This window comes from Ranitomeya variabilis, chromosome 4 (assembly GCF_051348905.1).
Source record: "Ranitomeya variabilis isolate aRanVar5 chromosome 4, aRanVar5.hap1, whole genome shotgun sequence".
Taxonomy (NCBI): Eukaryota; Metazoa; Chordata; class Amphibia; order Anura; family Dendrobatidae; genus Ranitomeya; species Ranitomeya variabilis.
In genome coordinates this window covers 107,688,796-107,701,852 of record NC_135235.1, presented here as the reverse complement: position 1 = coordinate 107,701,852, position 13,057 = coordinate 107,688,796, and the positions used below count along the sequence as shown (strand labels likewise).

Sequence of the window (13,057 nt, the reverse complement as noted above, 5' to 3'; positions counted from 1 at the left end):
TTTGCTGTTAGGGGAGACCACACAAGAGACACTCAATCAGTGGGGGACCAGTACACCTCAAGGCTCCGTGTTCAGACAGTTAGTGAGGGAAGTCCGTGTGCAAGAGACCTTTCAGGAGGGAGACATACTAGGGAAAGTAATCACCTCCCCGACAGCAGAAGTGACGTTTCCCCCAGGACAGACTGTTATATCCCTGCCCATCCGAGCTCACATCCCTCTGGAAGGAGTGCAAGTGCAGGTTGAGCCCATCTTTACGTCCCCTTTGCCAACAGGACTGCTGGTGGCCCGATCTCTGGCTACTGTTAAAAATGGGGCCGTACCAGTGCGATGTGTGAATGTGGACGAACACGATGTCGTGCTACGGGTCCGAAGTGAGATGGCCAAAGTGTTACGACCGTTAGAAGTGATGCCTCCTCCAGATACTTTACAGTTAAAGGTGGATTCCCCTGATCCCTGGATGGTCAGTGTCCGGTCTACACAGGATCCTGAGCTGATAGCGTTCCGAAAAGGTCAAACTATTCTGGAACATATGCGAGCAGAATTACCGGGTCTGGATCCATCACAAGTCTCGCGAGTGCAGCGGCTCCTTGGACACTATGCTGAAGTGTTTGCGCAACATGAAGATGATTTTGGCTGTACCACGGCCATCGAACATGGAATTCCGACCGGAGATACAGTGCCCATCAGGGAGCGGTACAGACAGATTCCCCCGCAGATGTACCAGGAAGTAAAGACGTTGTTAGGCCAGATGCTACAAAAGGGAGTGATCCGCGAGAGTCAGAGCCCGTGGGCTGCCCCGATCGTGCTGGTGCGGAAAAAGGACGGCACGCTCCGGTTCTGTGTGGACTATCGTAAGCTAAATGCATGCACCGTCCGAGACTCTTATCCACTTCCCCGTATCGAGGAGTCTCTCTCCGTGCTGGGTCGGGCCAAATATTTTTCCACCTTAGACCTAGCCAGCGGATACTGGCAGGTCCCGATGACAGAAGCAGATCGTCCTAAGACAGCGTTCATCCTTCCCATGGGACTATTTGAGTTCAATCGAATGCCGTTTGGGCTGGCCAACGCTCCAGGCACCTTCCAACGATTAATGGAGCGGTGTCTGGGGGATTTGAACTTCGAGGCCACTCTCATTTATCTGGATGACATCATCATCTACGCCCCAACATTCGAGGAACATCTGTGCCGATTGGAACAGGTACTAGACCGGTTGCTGAAATACGGGCTTAAGGTGAAGCCCCAGAAGTGTCACTTGTTCCGGGAACAGATCGAGTACCTGGGGCATGTGGTGTCCGCCGAAGGAGTCCGGCCATCGCAGGAGAAGATTGCTGCAATCCAGGAGTGGCCCACACCGGAGACCGCTAAGGATGTACGGGCGTTCTTGGGCCTCGCTGGGTACTACCGGCGCTTCGTGAAGAATTTTGCTCGCCGTTCTCACAATCTACAAGTCCTGCTGAAAGGAAGCTCCCCCAAGGAACGGGGAAAGAAGATACAATGGCAGGAGTCACAAGAAGCAGCGTTCCGGGACTTGAAGACAGCTCTCATGGAGCCGCCGGTGTTGGCTTATGCGGACTTTTCGCAACCGTTCATCCTACACACCGACGGCAGCTCTCAGGGATTGGGGGCTGTGTTGTCTCAGGTTCAGGATGGGCGGGAGAGAGTGATCGCCTATGCGAGTCGGTCTCTTCATGACTCTGAGTTGAACCCAGACAATTACAGTTCTTTCAAGGTGGAGCTGCTGGCCGTGGTGTGGGCTATGACGGAGCGGTTCGCTGAGTACCTGGCCGGTTCCGAGGTGCTGATACGCACGGATAACAACCCATTGGCACATCTGGAAAATGCAAAATTGGGTGCCCTAGAACAGCGCTGGGTAGCCCGGATGGCCAAGTACAGATACCGTATCCTTTACAAGCGAGGAGCGGAGAATGTTCATGCTGACGCATTATCTCGTCTGTGGAAGAATCCTCCAAGGACTAACTGAGATGAGGAGCTGGAGGGAGAAGAAATCCCCTACGCCATCGGGGGCGCTACTCGGACGGCTGTGAGCCGGGAACAGACCGGGAACGGAACGGCTACAGGACTGTTGGTTCAGAGTCGGGACGAATGGATACGGCTGCAACAGGAAGACCAGGAACTAGCTCCATTGCGACAGTGGATAACGAATGGTCTATTGCCCGTGAGAAGCCCTGGACAAACTCTCCCGTCAGACCTGAACCTTCTTCTGCGGCAGTGGGAGCGCCTAACTCTTCAGGACGGGCTCTTATGCCACTTAACCATGGCTCAGGCAGATTCCGAGCCGACCTGGCAGATGGTCTTACCAGGGCCCGTGGTGGCCGCAGTTGCTAAAAAAGCTCATGAGTCCGGGGCACACTTCGGAGTGAAGAGGACGTTTAAGTGGCTGCAAACTCGGTTCTATCATCCTCGGCTGCTTGCGGAAGTACAAACTGCCTGTAGACAATGTCGACAATGTGAGCTAACCAAGTCACCGGAGGAAAGGGCGCCTGTGCAGAGCATCACGACGTCTGCCCCTTTTGAAGTATTAATGATAGACTACATTACCATTGGAGCAGCGCATCAAGGCTACGAACACTGCCTCGTTATGGTAGATCATTTTTCAAAATTCGCGGTAGTCACCCCTACCCGTGATCAGACAGCTGAGTCGGCGGCGAGCGCTATCTGTAAGAACTTTATTCAAGTTTACGGCTGTCCGAGGCGAATACATTCGGATCAAGGCGCCTGTTTCTTGGGCAAAGTCATGGAAGAGCTGCATCGCCTCTACGGCATTGATAAGTCACGCACCACACCGTATCATCCCCAGGGAAATGGGGCTTGTGAGCGGTTTAACCGGACTTTGCTTCAAATGCTGCGTGCGCTAGAACAAGATCAGAAGGCCCGCTGGCCGGAGTATGTGTCGGACCTAGTGTGGGTCTACAACAATAGAGTTCATCAAGTCACAGGACGCACCCCGTATGAAGTGGTCTTTGGGCGCCCAGGAAAAGGCATGACAGATCTGGAACTGTCTTCGGAGGAAGAAGGCCCCCGAACAGGGATGGCTTTGTGGGTGCGTGATCATCGGCATCGGCTGCAGACCTTACACCGACTGGTACACACTCGAATTCGGGAAGTGGAGCATCGGAGCACCCCTACAGCAAAACCCCCAGAGTTCCGGCCAGGTGATCGAGTACTCGTTCGAGAGCAAAGACCGCAAAACAAGTTAGACCATCGTTGGGAAAAAACACCCTATCAGGTGCTTCGCCGTATAGACCCGCATGGACCTGTATATGAAGTGCAGTCTGAGGCCCTCGGAAGTACAGGTACTCGCATTCTTCATCGCAACATGCTCCGGTTGTGTCGCTCTGTTGACTCGGACACCCCGGAATCCGCAATCAGGGAAGAGCCACCTACGACTGAATCCCCCAACAACCATTGGTGGGATGAAGAAGATGATGAAGAAGAAGAACGGCGTCAAAATACTCCCCCTATCTCGACTACTACACTACCCCTGACCAGTCACTCTTCCGCTGATGACATTTCCCCAACACCCCCTATACAAGGACCCGAGCCACGACGTTCTGAACGTTCTACTGCCGGTAGACCCCCAACTCGCTACAGTCCTGACTTACACACCAGACAGACCCAAGTGTGGAACAATCCGTCAGGTGGGCGACCTGTCAGTGCGAAGGCCTCGCCCAGGGACTGGCGAGCATACAGGGTGGGGGAATGTAGAGGACAGGGACCTGGTGAGCTGTGCAGACGGGTGGAACCATTGTTGCCAGGAGTCGGGGTTCCGGGGGACGGATTTGAGGGGTGCATGGGAAGCCAGGCTCATGTGACAGGAGGAAGAGTGACGCAGGGAGAGGAGAGGATAAAAAGCAAAACGCGCGAAAGCAGGGGCAGAGAAGCGCGGGAAATCTCTGAGGAGAGGAAACTGCAGCGCAGTTGTTGTGAGTGTGCAGGCCGCAGTGAGACTTGCTGGAAGCAGGGGGAAAACGTGCAACAGACACTGCGGGCAACTACCAGAGCCCCCAAAAAGAGGCGCATTCGTCGTCAGCGACCCCCCAGGCAGAGGGGTAGTGCTGACCAGCTCAGGGACAGTATTACCGCGCTCCCTGAGAGCACCTTGCCAGAGAGTGCTACGGACTCGCATGGTTTCGTCTCAGCTGTGACTGATACTGATTATTCTCCTAATCCTCCTCAAAAAGACTCTTCTCTGGACTGGGAGGCTGTTACCTCGGATCAACGTCCGCCTGCAGGAGGGAACGCAGCACCGCAAAAGACATTCTGGACTCGACTCTACGCCTGGGCCCGTCGCCAGAAGACACCTCCTTCCTCCGCCATCAGGACTACGGCGTTGTCGGAGCCTCACCGTCAGGACTACATCGCTGAACCAGCACTGATAAGTGACCGTTGTTGACTTTATCTTAGTAGGGAGTCACTAGTGAGGCGCTGCCGCGTTCTACGGGTATAGTTCAGGGCGGTCATATAGTAATTAGGATTTACTGCGAGATTGTGTTCTTGTATATAAGTTCCCTGCGTGGAAAAATGTTTGTCATCTTTTTGGTTGGAAGTTAAAAAGAAAGTTAAAAAACGCTATTTGCTTTCTGGCTCCTATTTGTCCCTGCATCCTTCTTTACCTGCGGTCCCTACATGTACACAGACACTGCATACTAAGTACAGATCTCCTGTGTATAATGGCACTTATGGTGATAGTGTGGTGCTTTTTTTTTATTACTGATCAGAATTGTAGTATTCAGTCACTATGTGGTGGTAATATGTGGTCTGGTCATGGTGTTGCGGTATTTGTCCCTTGTATGTGATATTATTCGATCACTGTGGTGGTAATATGCGGTCTGGTCATGGTGTAGCGGTATTTGTCCCTTGTATGTGATATTATTCGATCACTGTGGTGGTAATATGTCATCTGGTCATGGTGTAGCGGTATTTGTTCTTTTTATGTGATATTATTGGTCATTTTAAAAATTGAAAAATAAATAAAAATATACCTAAATTGTATTGCATATTTTAACAAATATTTAATAGGTTACAGCAGAGTAGGGCCTCACCAAAAGAGTCTACCGTGTAATGGTGGCGGCTTACAAAATCTTTTGGCCAAAACAAAAGCTGCCGGCTATATGTGTGATCTGGTGATGGGAACTGTTAGGGTATGTGTCCACGTTAAGTAAACGCTGCGTGTTTGACGCTGCGTGGGGCCACAGCGTCAAACACGCAGCGTCCAGATGTTCCAGCATAGTGAAGGGGATTTTATGAAATCCCGTCTCCACTATGCGTGGTAACACGCACCCTGCGGCCCTGCGACTCCGGACATGCGGCGCTTCTTTTAAGATCACAGCATGTCCGTGTTCCTTGCGGCAGCTGCGCCGCCGCAAGCTATAACACAGGGCCCTATGTGTGGGGTGCGATGATCCCGGATGTGTGCAATGAACACATCCGGCATCATCGCGTCACAGTAGGGGGCGGGGCTTAGCGCCGAGCGGGTTTGCCGCTCCGACGCAACCGCCAGCCATCCTGAAGGTGGACACGTACCCTCAATGTGTGATTGGTGAGAAGTGGAGTTTTTCCAAGAGAGAGCGGTGGGACTGTGGACAGTTTGAGGGGTGGAGCGTGAAGGCGGGCTGGGGTGGAGCCTGGGCGGAGTCTCAAGGGGGCCCCGAAAATTTTGCCAGTATGGGGCCCCGAAATTTCTAGTGGCAGCCCTGTGTGCAGCTACTTATATTACTTATCTCAAAGCAGAAGGATGTTAGGTAATTAAGAAGAATGCAAAAGGAGTGAAACTGACTCTGTCATGCCACCTTTTTGCAAAAGCTAAATGCTTGGGCTCCTCAATCCCACTTTCACATTATGGACAGTCAAGGAGAAGGAGAGGGAGATGAGACCACATTGCTAAGAGAGGTCTGGAATTGCCACCACAGAGAGGAAAGGAAGCTTACTCCTGTAGGTAAAGAGTGCATCCGCCAAATAGGCACCTATCCAGTACTAATCCTATAGTTATATAGTAAATAAAGACAAATAAACACAGCAAGTATAAAGTCCTTTATTAGAAATAAAACAAAACACACTTTTCTATTTTTATTTAAAAATATTAAACACAGCTGTACTCACCTAATTCCACTGAATCCCTCATCTCCTGTAATAAAAAATAAAAAAACACAACAATATCCCTCACCTGTCTGCCATTCTGTCCCACGCCATAATCCATGTTTGAGGGATGAATAGTTTTCAACCTGGACGGTGACAAGATGCGACTGTCCAGGCTGAGAACCACTGGTGAATGAGCTGCATCATTGATAAGTGGTGTCATGATCGTGGTTACCGCTGGTAAGTGAGGCTGCATTCCCAGCTGGGCTGAACTGAGGTGACCTCAGCACCGTGGGAAAAAATTAGTGATGATGTCACCGCAGTTCAGCTCAATGAATTCACAGCAGATGACTGTTAGAATTTTTCACAGAGATCTGCGGTGAAGTCACTGAGCTTGAACCGGCCAAAATCCCATTGAGTTTCTGTGGCAAGACTTGAAAATTGCTGCTCACAGATGCCTCCATCCAATCTCACTGACTTAAAGATAGTTTGCAAAGACGAATGGGCAAATACTTCAGCCTCTAGGTGTGCAAAGCTGGCAGAGACATATCCCAAAAGACTTGTAGCAATAATGTCAGCGAAAGGTAGTCCTCCAAAGTATTGACTCAAAGGGGCTGAATACAATTTTCAGATTTAGATTTTTAAAATATTTAGAAAACCATGTATCATTTTTTTAACACTTCACAAATACTTGCAACTTTGTGTTGGTATATCACATAAATAAAATACAATTAAGTTTGTGGGTGTAGCAAAAAAAAGTGGAAATGTTCACGGGGTGTGAATACTTTTTCAAGGCACTGTTGCTCTGTAACAATTTTAAAGTCGACTTTGGGCAGAGTTAAGGTAGATTTTTCAAAATTGGATCAATTTTGATAGAACATAGAAAGGCCTTTTGTATAAGACATTACTTCTTCATCTGGTTGCAAATGTACAGTAGGTGTGTCTGTATATTCTGTGATACATTTTCAAGATTTGTTTCCTTGAAGGACATAAACAAAAAGGTAGATATGAATAACATTGTCTTGGTTACTTAAGAATGATGTTTAACATGTAATAAGGAAGTAAAAAAGCATAAATAACCCTTCTAAGCCGGTTGTTAGTAATATAAGAAAGAGGTTGGAACACAGACCACGCACAGTGCTGGAGCTCTATGATAGTAAGTATCATTTATTATAAATAATTCATGATATACAGGTTTATATGAAATTAGGTGCATGTGTATACTATTAACAAGCCTATATTTTAGATCCTGATATATAAACTTAATAATGATCCTCTAATGTTGACTGTAATTTCTTTATTTTGGCTACTGAAAATCAATTTCAATCCAACAATTCAAATACATTAACCCCTTGATGACCAAGCCAAATTTTACAATTCTGACCACTGTGAGGGTATGTTTCCATTGTCAGGATGGCCGGCGGTATCGCCGCAGCGGCGAAGCCGCTCGGCACTAAGCCCCGCCCCCTTTCTAGGACACGATCATGCCGGATGTGTTAACTCTTCACATCCGGGATGATCGCTCTCTCCCATAGCGCCCTGTGATATGCCTTGCCGGGACGCTGCGTCCGCGCAAGGTGTACGGACATGCTGCGATCTGAAAAGACGCGCAGCATGTCCGTAGTCGCAGGGTCGCCGCGTGCGGGTTTCCACGCATAGTGGAGACGGGATTTCATAAAATCCCCTCCACTATGCTGGAACATCTGGACGCTGCTTGTTTGACGCTGCAGCTCTGCGCAGCGTCAAACAAGCAGCGTTTCCTGACCGTGGAAACATACCCTAACTGTATGTGGTTGTAACTCTGGAACTCTTCAACGGATTCCACTGATTCTGAGAATTTTTTTGTAACATATTGTACTTCATAATAGTGATAACATTTGTTCGATATGATGGTTACTTGTGAAAATATCAGAAATTTGGCCAAAAATTTTGAAAATGTCGCAATTTTCAAACTTTTAATTCTTAAGTTCTCAAATCAGAAAGTTATGCTACACAAAATAGTTAATAAATAACATTTTCCACATGTCTACTTTACATCTGCATCATTTTTTAAACATTTTTTTTGTTAGGACGTTATAAGGGTTAAAAGTTGTTCAGCAACTTCTCATTTTTCCAGCAAAATTTACAAAAACATTTTTTTAGGGACCATATCACATTTGGAGTGACTTTGAGGGGACTATATGACAGAAAATACCCAGAAGTGACACCATTCTAAAAACTGCACCCCTCAAAGTTCTCAAACCCACATTCAAGACATTTATTAATCCTTCAGGTGCTTTACAGGAACTAAAGCAATGTGGAATGAAAAAATGTTAACAAAAATTGTACTTTGGCTCCAAATTTGTTATTTTCACAAGGGTAGCAGGATAAAATGAATGCTAAAATTTGTTGTGCAATTTATTACGAGTATGATAATACCCTATATTTGGGGGAAATCCACTGTTTGGGCGCACAGCAGGTCTCAGAAGGGAGGTAGAACCATATGAGTTTTTGAACACAAAAATGGCTGGAATTGGAATTGGACTCCGAGTCATGTTTGGAGAGCCCCTGATGTGCCTAAACAGTGGAAACCCACAACAAGTGACCCCATTTTGGAAATTAGAGCCCTTAGGGAACTTATCTAGATGTGAAATGAGCACCTTGAACCCCCAGGTGCTACACAGATGCACAGAAGTTTGTAAGGTAGAGCTTTGAAAATAAAAATAAAAAAATCGCATTTTACCCCCAAAAATTTAGTTTAAGTTCAATTTTTTATTTTCACAAAGATAACAGGAGAAAATGGCCCCCAAAAATTGTTGTACATTTTTTTTTACTGAGTACGCCAATACCCCATATGTGGGGGAATGCTACTGTTTGGGCTCACAGCAGGGCTCGGAATGGAAGGAGCACCATTTGACATTTTGAACACAAAATGTCAAATCACGACAAGTCGTAGGCTCCACATGTAGTGCGTTCTGTTTGTTCTGTATGTGCAATGTGGAGGGATTCAACCTTAAAAATAATAAGGAAATTATATACCAGGACCTCTCAAATTTTGCATACCTTGGATATTTGTTTTTACTGTTTCTGGCTTATACGAGATGTATAATATCGTAGATGTATCAAACATCAACATGACACTGTGTTATGATATCAGGAGACAAAAAAACATATAGAATGATTTGTGCAGTGTAAAATGTCAAGATAAGGTTTGTTGCACTGAGATATTTTGCTGCATCAATATATTTTGCTGCATTGTCATATAATGTGTTGTCTGACAACTTACCATTAGCTACATCGGTATGAATTCAAAAGTAGCAGAAAAATACAGAATGATATTTTACAGCATTTTATAGATGATTATGATGTACAACAGTCATGTCTTTCAATTCCTTCTAAACAGAATTAAAAATGAATAACATGGATTCAAACGTTTGTCCAGATTGCAAGCAAAGGGCGATCGGTGAGTAGATTTCTAATATACTCTAAAAAAAAGATGTGTCCATCCTGAAAGTTTCCTAAATTATGATAAGATATACAATTTGTGTGATACCAAGTCAGTGAAATCTCTCTCTAAACAGATGAAAAGTATTCTTTCAGTACGGTACATACATTTTATAATATTGGGGCCATTAGAGTCAGATTCATCTGTCGTGAAAGAACATATTTGCTAAACGTATATTTTTTTTTAACATGGGGGCTCTGTAATTGGTAATGGATAACAAAGGCTAAGTTCACATGTCCAGTAATCATCCATTAGAATAGATGTACTGTATCAGCAATCTGTTAACAAAAAAGGTTGTATAGACACAATTTTCAGGTCCGCTTGAGAAAAACTCACTTCAACTGGAAGTGTAACACCCCAAGTAACCGGTTGTTGCAATGGCATTGCTTTCCTCAGGGGGAGAGTGATGTCACGTTTGGAAGCGAGGAAGGATCCCTTTGACAGGTATTCATCACATATAACACTGTTCTGACTCCAGGCCAGAAGGGAGAGCTCTACACCCGACTTTAGGGGAGCTGCACTCTCTGGTTGGGAGGAGGAGTCAGTTGCTAGGCAGTTTCTAGGCAGTTGGAGTTAGACAGTTGGTGAGAGAAGAGCGAAGAGGGAGGGAGGGAAGCTGAGGCTGTGGAGATGAGTGATTCTGCAGCTCCTGGGAAGGAAAAAGAAAGCAGAGCAGTCTGTAGGAGACTGAGGGGAAAAGAAGCAAAGGAGAGTAAAGAGCTGGAGAGAGAAGCTGCGATTGGGTTTCCTCCGTGCTGAGCGCAGATACCGGTAGCTAGAAGACCGAGGTTGGGGGGGGGTAACTTCATGCCCCATGGCAGAAAACGGCGGACAGCTGATTGCAAGTTACCTGTCACCATTAACACCCAAGAACACAGTAGTAAATAGAGCCTGGGTCATGATAAAGATCCTGTAAAAAGGCTCGAGCTACCTGTCATGCGGGTAGTGTCCTACCTAAAGGGGGACAGAGAGAAAACGTGAGGACCTTGTGTGAGGCCTAAGGCAGCAAGGGATTACAACACTACAGCGCTAGAAGGAAGGCTTCCAACCCCACCTGGTTAGAGAGATTCCCAATTCGCTTCCAAGCCGGCCAGACCACACTAGCATCCGTGATCCGGTACCCTTGTTGTGGATTCTGTTTGCGGGCTCCCTCTGGTGGTTACTGCTGGTACTGGGTGACTTTGGTGGGTTGCGGCCTTTGGTTTCCATCTGTCCATCAGAGGCTGGGTGTTTCCTATTTTACCTGGCCTTTCTGTCATTTCCCTTGCCGGCTATCAATGTGTTCAGATGTGCTCTGTTTGGTTCCTGCCTACCTGCTCCCAGATCTTTCAGGATAAGCTAAGTGCTGATTTTCAGTTGTTTGGTTTTTTGTCCAGCTTGCTTAGAATGTCTCTTTGTTAGCTGGTTGCTCTAGTGGACTGAGGTTCTCCCCATGTGCCATGAGTTGGCACATGGGTTCTTGTAATCTCAGGATGTTTTTTTTTTGATTAGGGTTTTTTGCTGACCGCTCAGTCCCCTTTTGTGTCATTCTGCTTTCTAGTTTTCAGCGGGCCTCTATTTGCTAAAGCTATATACATCATCTCTATGTGTGTGCCTTCCTCTTATTTCACCGTCAATACATGTGGGGGGCAACTAAATCTTTGGGTTAATTCCTCTGGAGGCAAGTGAGGTCTTTGTTTCCTCTGCAGTACTAGTTAGCTCTTAGGCTGGTGCGTGGCGTCTAGAACCAACGTAGGCACGCTCCCTGGCTATCTCTAGTTGCGTTTGTCAGGCGTAGGGCAGCGGTCAGCCCAGGTTCCATCACCCTAGAGCTCGTCCGATTTTTATTATACTTTGCTAATCCTGTGCTATCCCTAGCCATTGGGGATTCATGACAGTATAGCCGGCCCACAAGGTGTTAATTGTTTGGGCTGAAGCAGGAGAAATAGAAGTGTTCAAGGGAAATTTTTTTTTTTTTTCCTTCAGAGTTTTGCTGCCTAGCCCTTAATTGCTGTCTAGCTGCTTCTTACCTCCTCTTAACCCTTGAATGGCTCTGATCTTAGCTGTTTATCATGGATGTCCAGAGTTTGGCTTCCAGCCTGAGTAATCTCGCGGCAAAGGTTCAAAACATACAGGATTTCGTTGTTCACACTCCCATGTCTGAACCTAGAATTCCTATTCCAGAGTGTTTTTCTGGAGATAGATCTACCTTCCTGAATTTCAGGAACAATTGTAAATTGTTTCTCTCTTTGAAATCTCGCTCCTCTGGAGACCCTGCTCAACAGGTCAAGATTGTTATATCGTTCCTACGGGGCGACCCTCAGAATTGGGCATTTGCATTGGCACCAGGGGATCCTGCATTGCTCAGTGTGGATGCGTTTTTTCTGGCATTGGGATTGCTCTATGAGGAACCTAACCTAGAGATTCAGGCTGAAAAGGCTTTATTAGCCCTCTCTCAGGGGCATGATGAAGCGGAAATATATTGTCAGAAATTTCGGAAATGGTCGGTGCTTACTCAGTGGAATGAGTGCGCCCTGGCTGCAAACTTCAGAAATGGTCTTTCTGAGGCCATTAAGGATATTATGGTGGGGTTCCCTGCGCCTACAGGTCTGAATGAGTCTATGGCTATGGCCATTCAGATTGATCGGCGTTTACGGGAGCGCAAACCCGTGCACCAGTTGGCGGTGTCTTCTGAACAGGCACCTGAGACTATGCAATGTGATAGAATTCAGTCCAGAAGTGAACGGCAAAATTATAGGCGGAAAAATGGTTTGTGTTTTTATTGTGGTGATTCAGCTCATGTTATATCAGCATGCTCTAAACGCACAAAAAGGGTTGATAAATCTTTTGCCATTGATACTCTGCAGTCTAAGTTCATTTTGTCTGTGACTCTGATTTTTTCACTGTCTTCCATTTCCGTCGATGCCTATGTGGATTCAGGCGCTGCCCTGAGTCTTATGGATTGGTCATTTGCTAAACGCTGCGGTTTTAGTCTAGAGCCTCTGGAAGTTCCTATTCCTCTGAAAGGAATTGATTCTACACCATTGGCTATGAATAAACCGCAGTATTGGACACAAGTGACCATGCGCATGACTCCCGTTCATCAGGAGGTGATTCGCTTCCTTGTACTGTATAATTTACATGATGTACTAGTGCTTGGTCTGCCATGGTTACAAACTCATAATCCTGTCCTGGACTGGAAAACAATGTCTGTGCTAAGCTGGGGATGTCAGGGGGTTCATGATGATGCACCTCCGATTTCTATCGCTTCATCTACTCCTTCGGAGATCCCTGCGTTTTTGTCGGATTATAGGGATGTTTTTGAGGAGCCTAAGCTCAATTCGCTCCCTCCCCATAGAGAGTGTGACTGTGCTATAGAATTGATTCCTGGCAGTAAGTTCCCTAAGGGTCGTTTATTTAATCTGTCACTGCCAGAGCATACTGCTATGCGGAATTATATTAAGGAGTCCTTGGAAAAGGGACATATTCGTCCATCTT

At 46.7% G+C, this 13,057-nt stretch overlaps 1 protein-coding gene across 1 annotated transcript in view; it reads left to right on the top strand.

Moving 5' to 3' along the window:
• The first annotated feature begins 7,185 nt into the window (after positions 1-7,185).
• LOC143769967 (uncharacterized) overlaps positions 7,186-13,057 on the top strand; it is a 224,791-nt gene continuing 218,919 nt past the window's right edge. The window contains exons 1-2 of the mRNA XM_077259080.1: positions 7,186-7,252; positions 9,479-9,538. Of these exons, the coding sequence (XP_077115195.1) occupies positions 9,487-9,538 (52 nt within the window). The 5' untranslated portion in view covers positions 7,186-7,252; positions 9,479-9,486. The remainder of the gene's footprint in view (positions 7,253-9,478; positions 9,539-13,057) is intronic.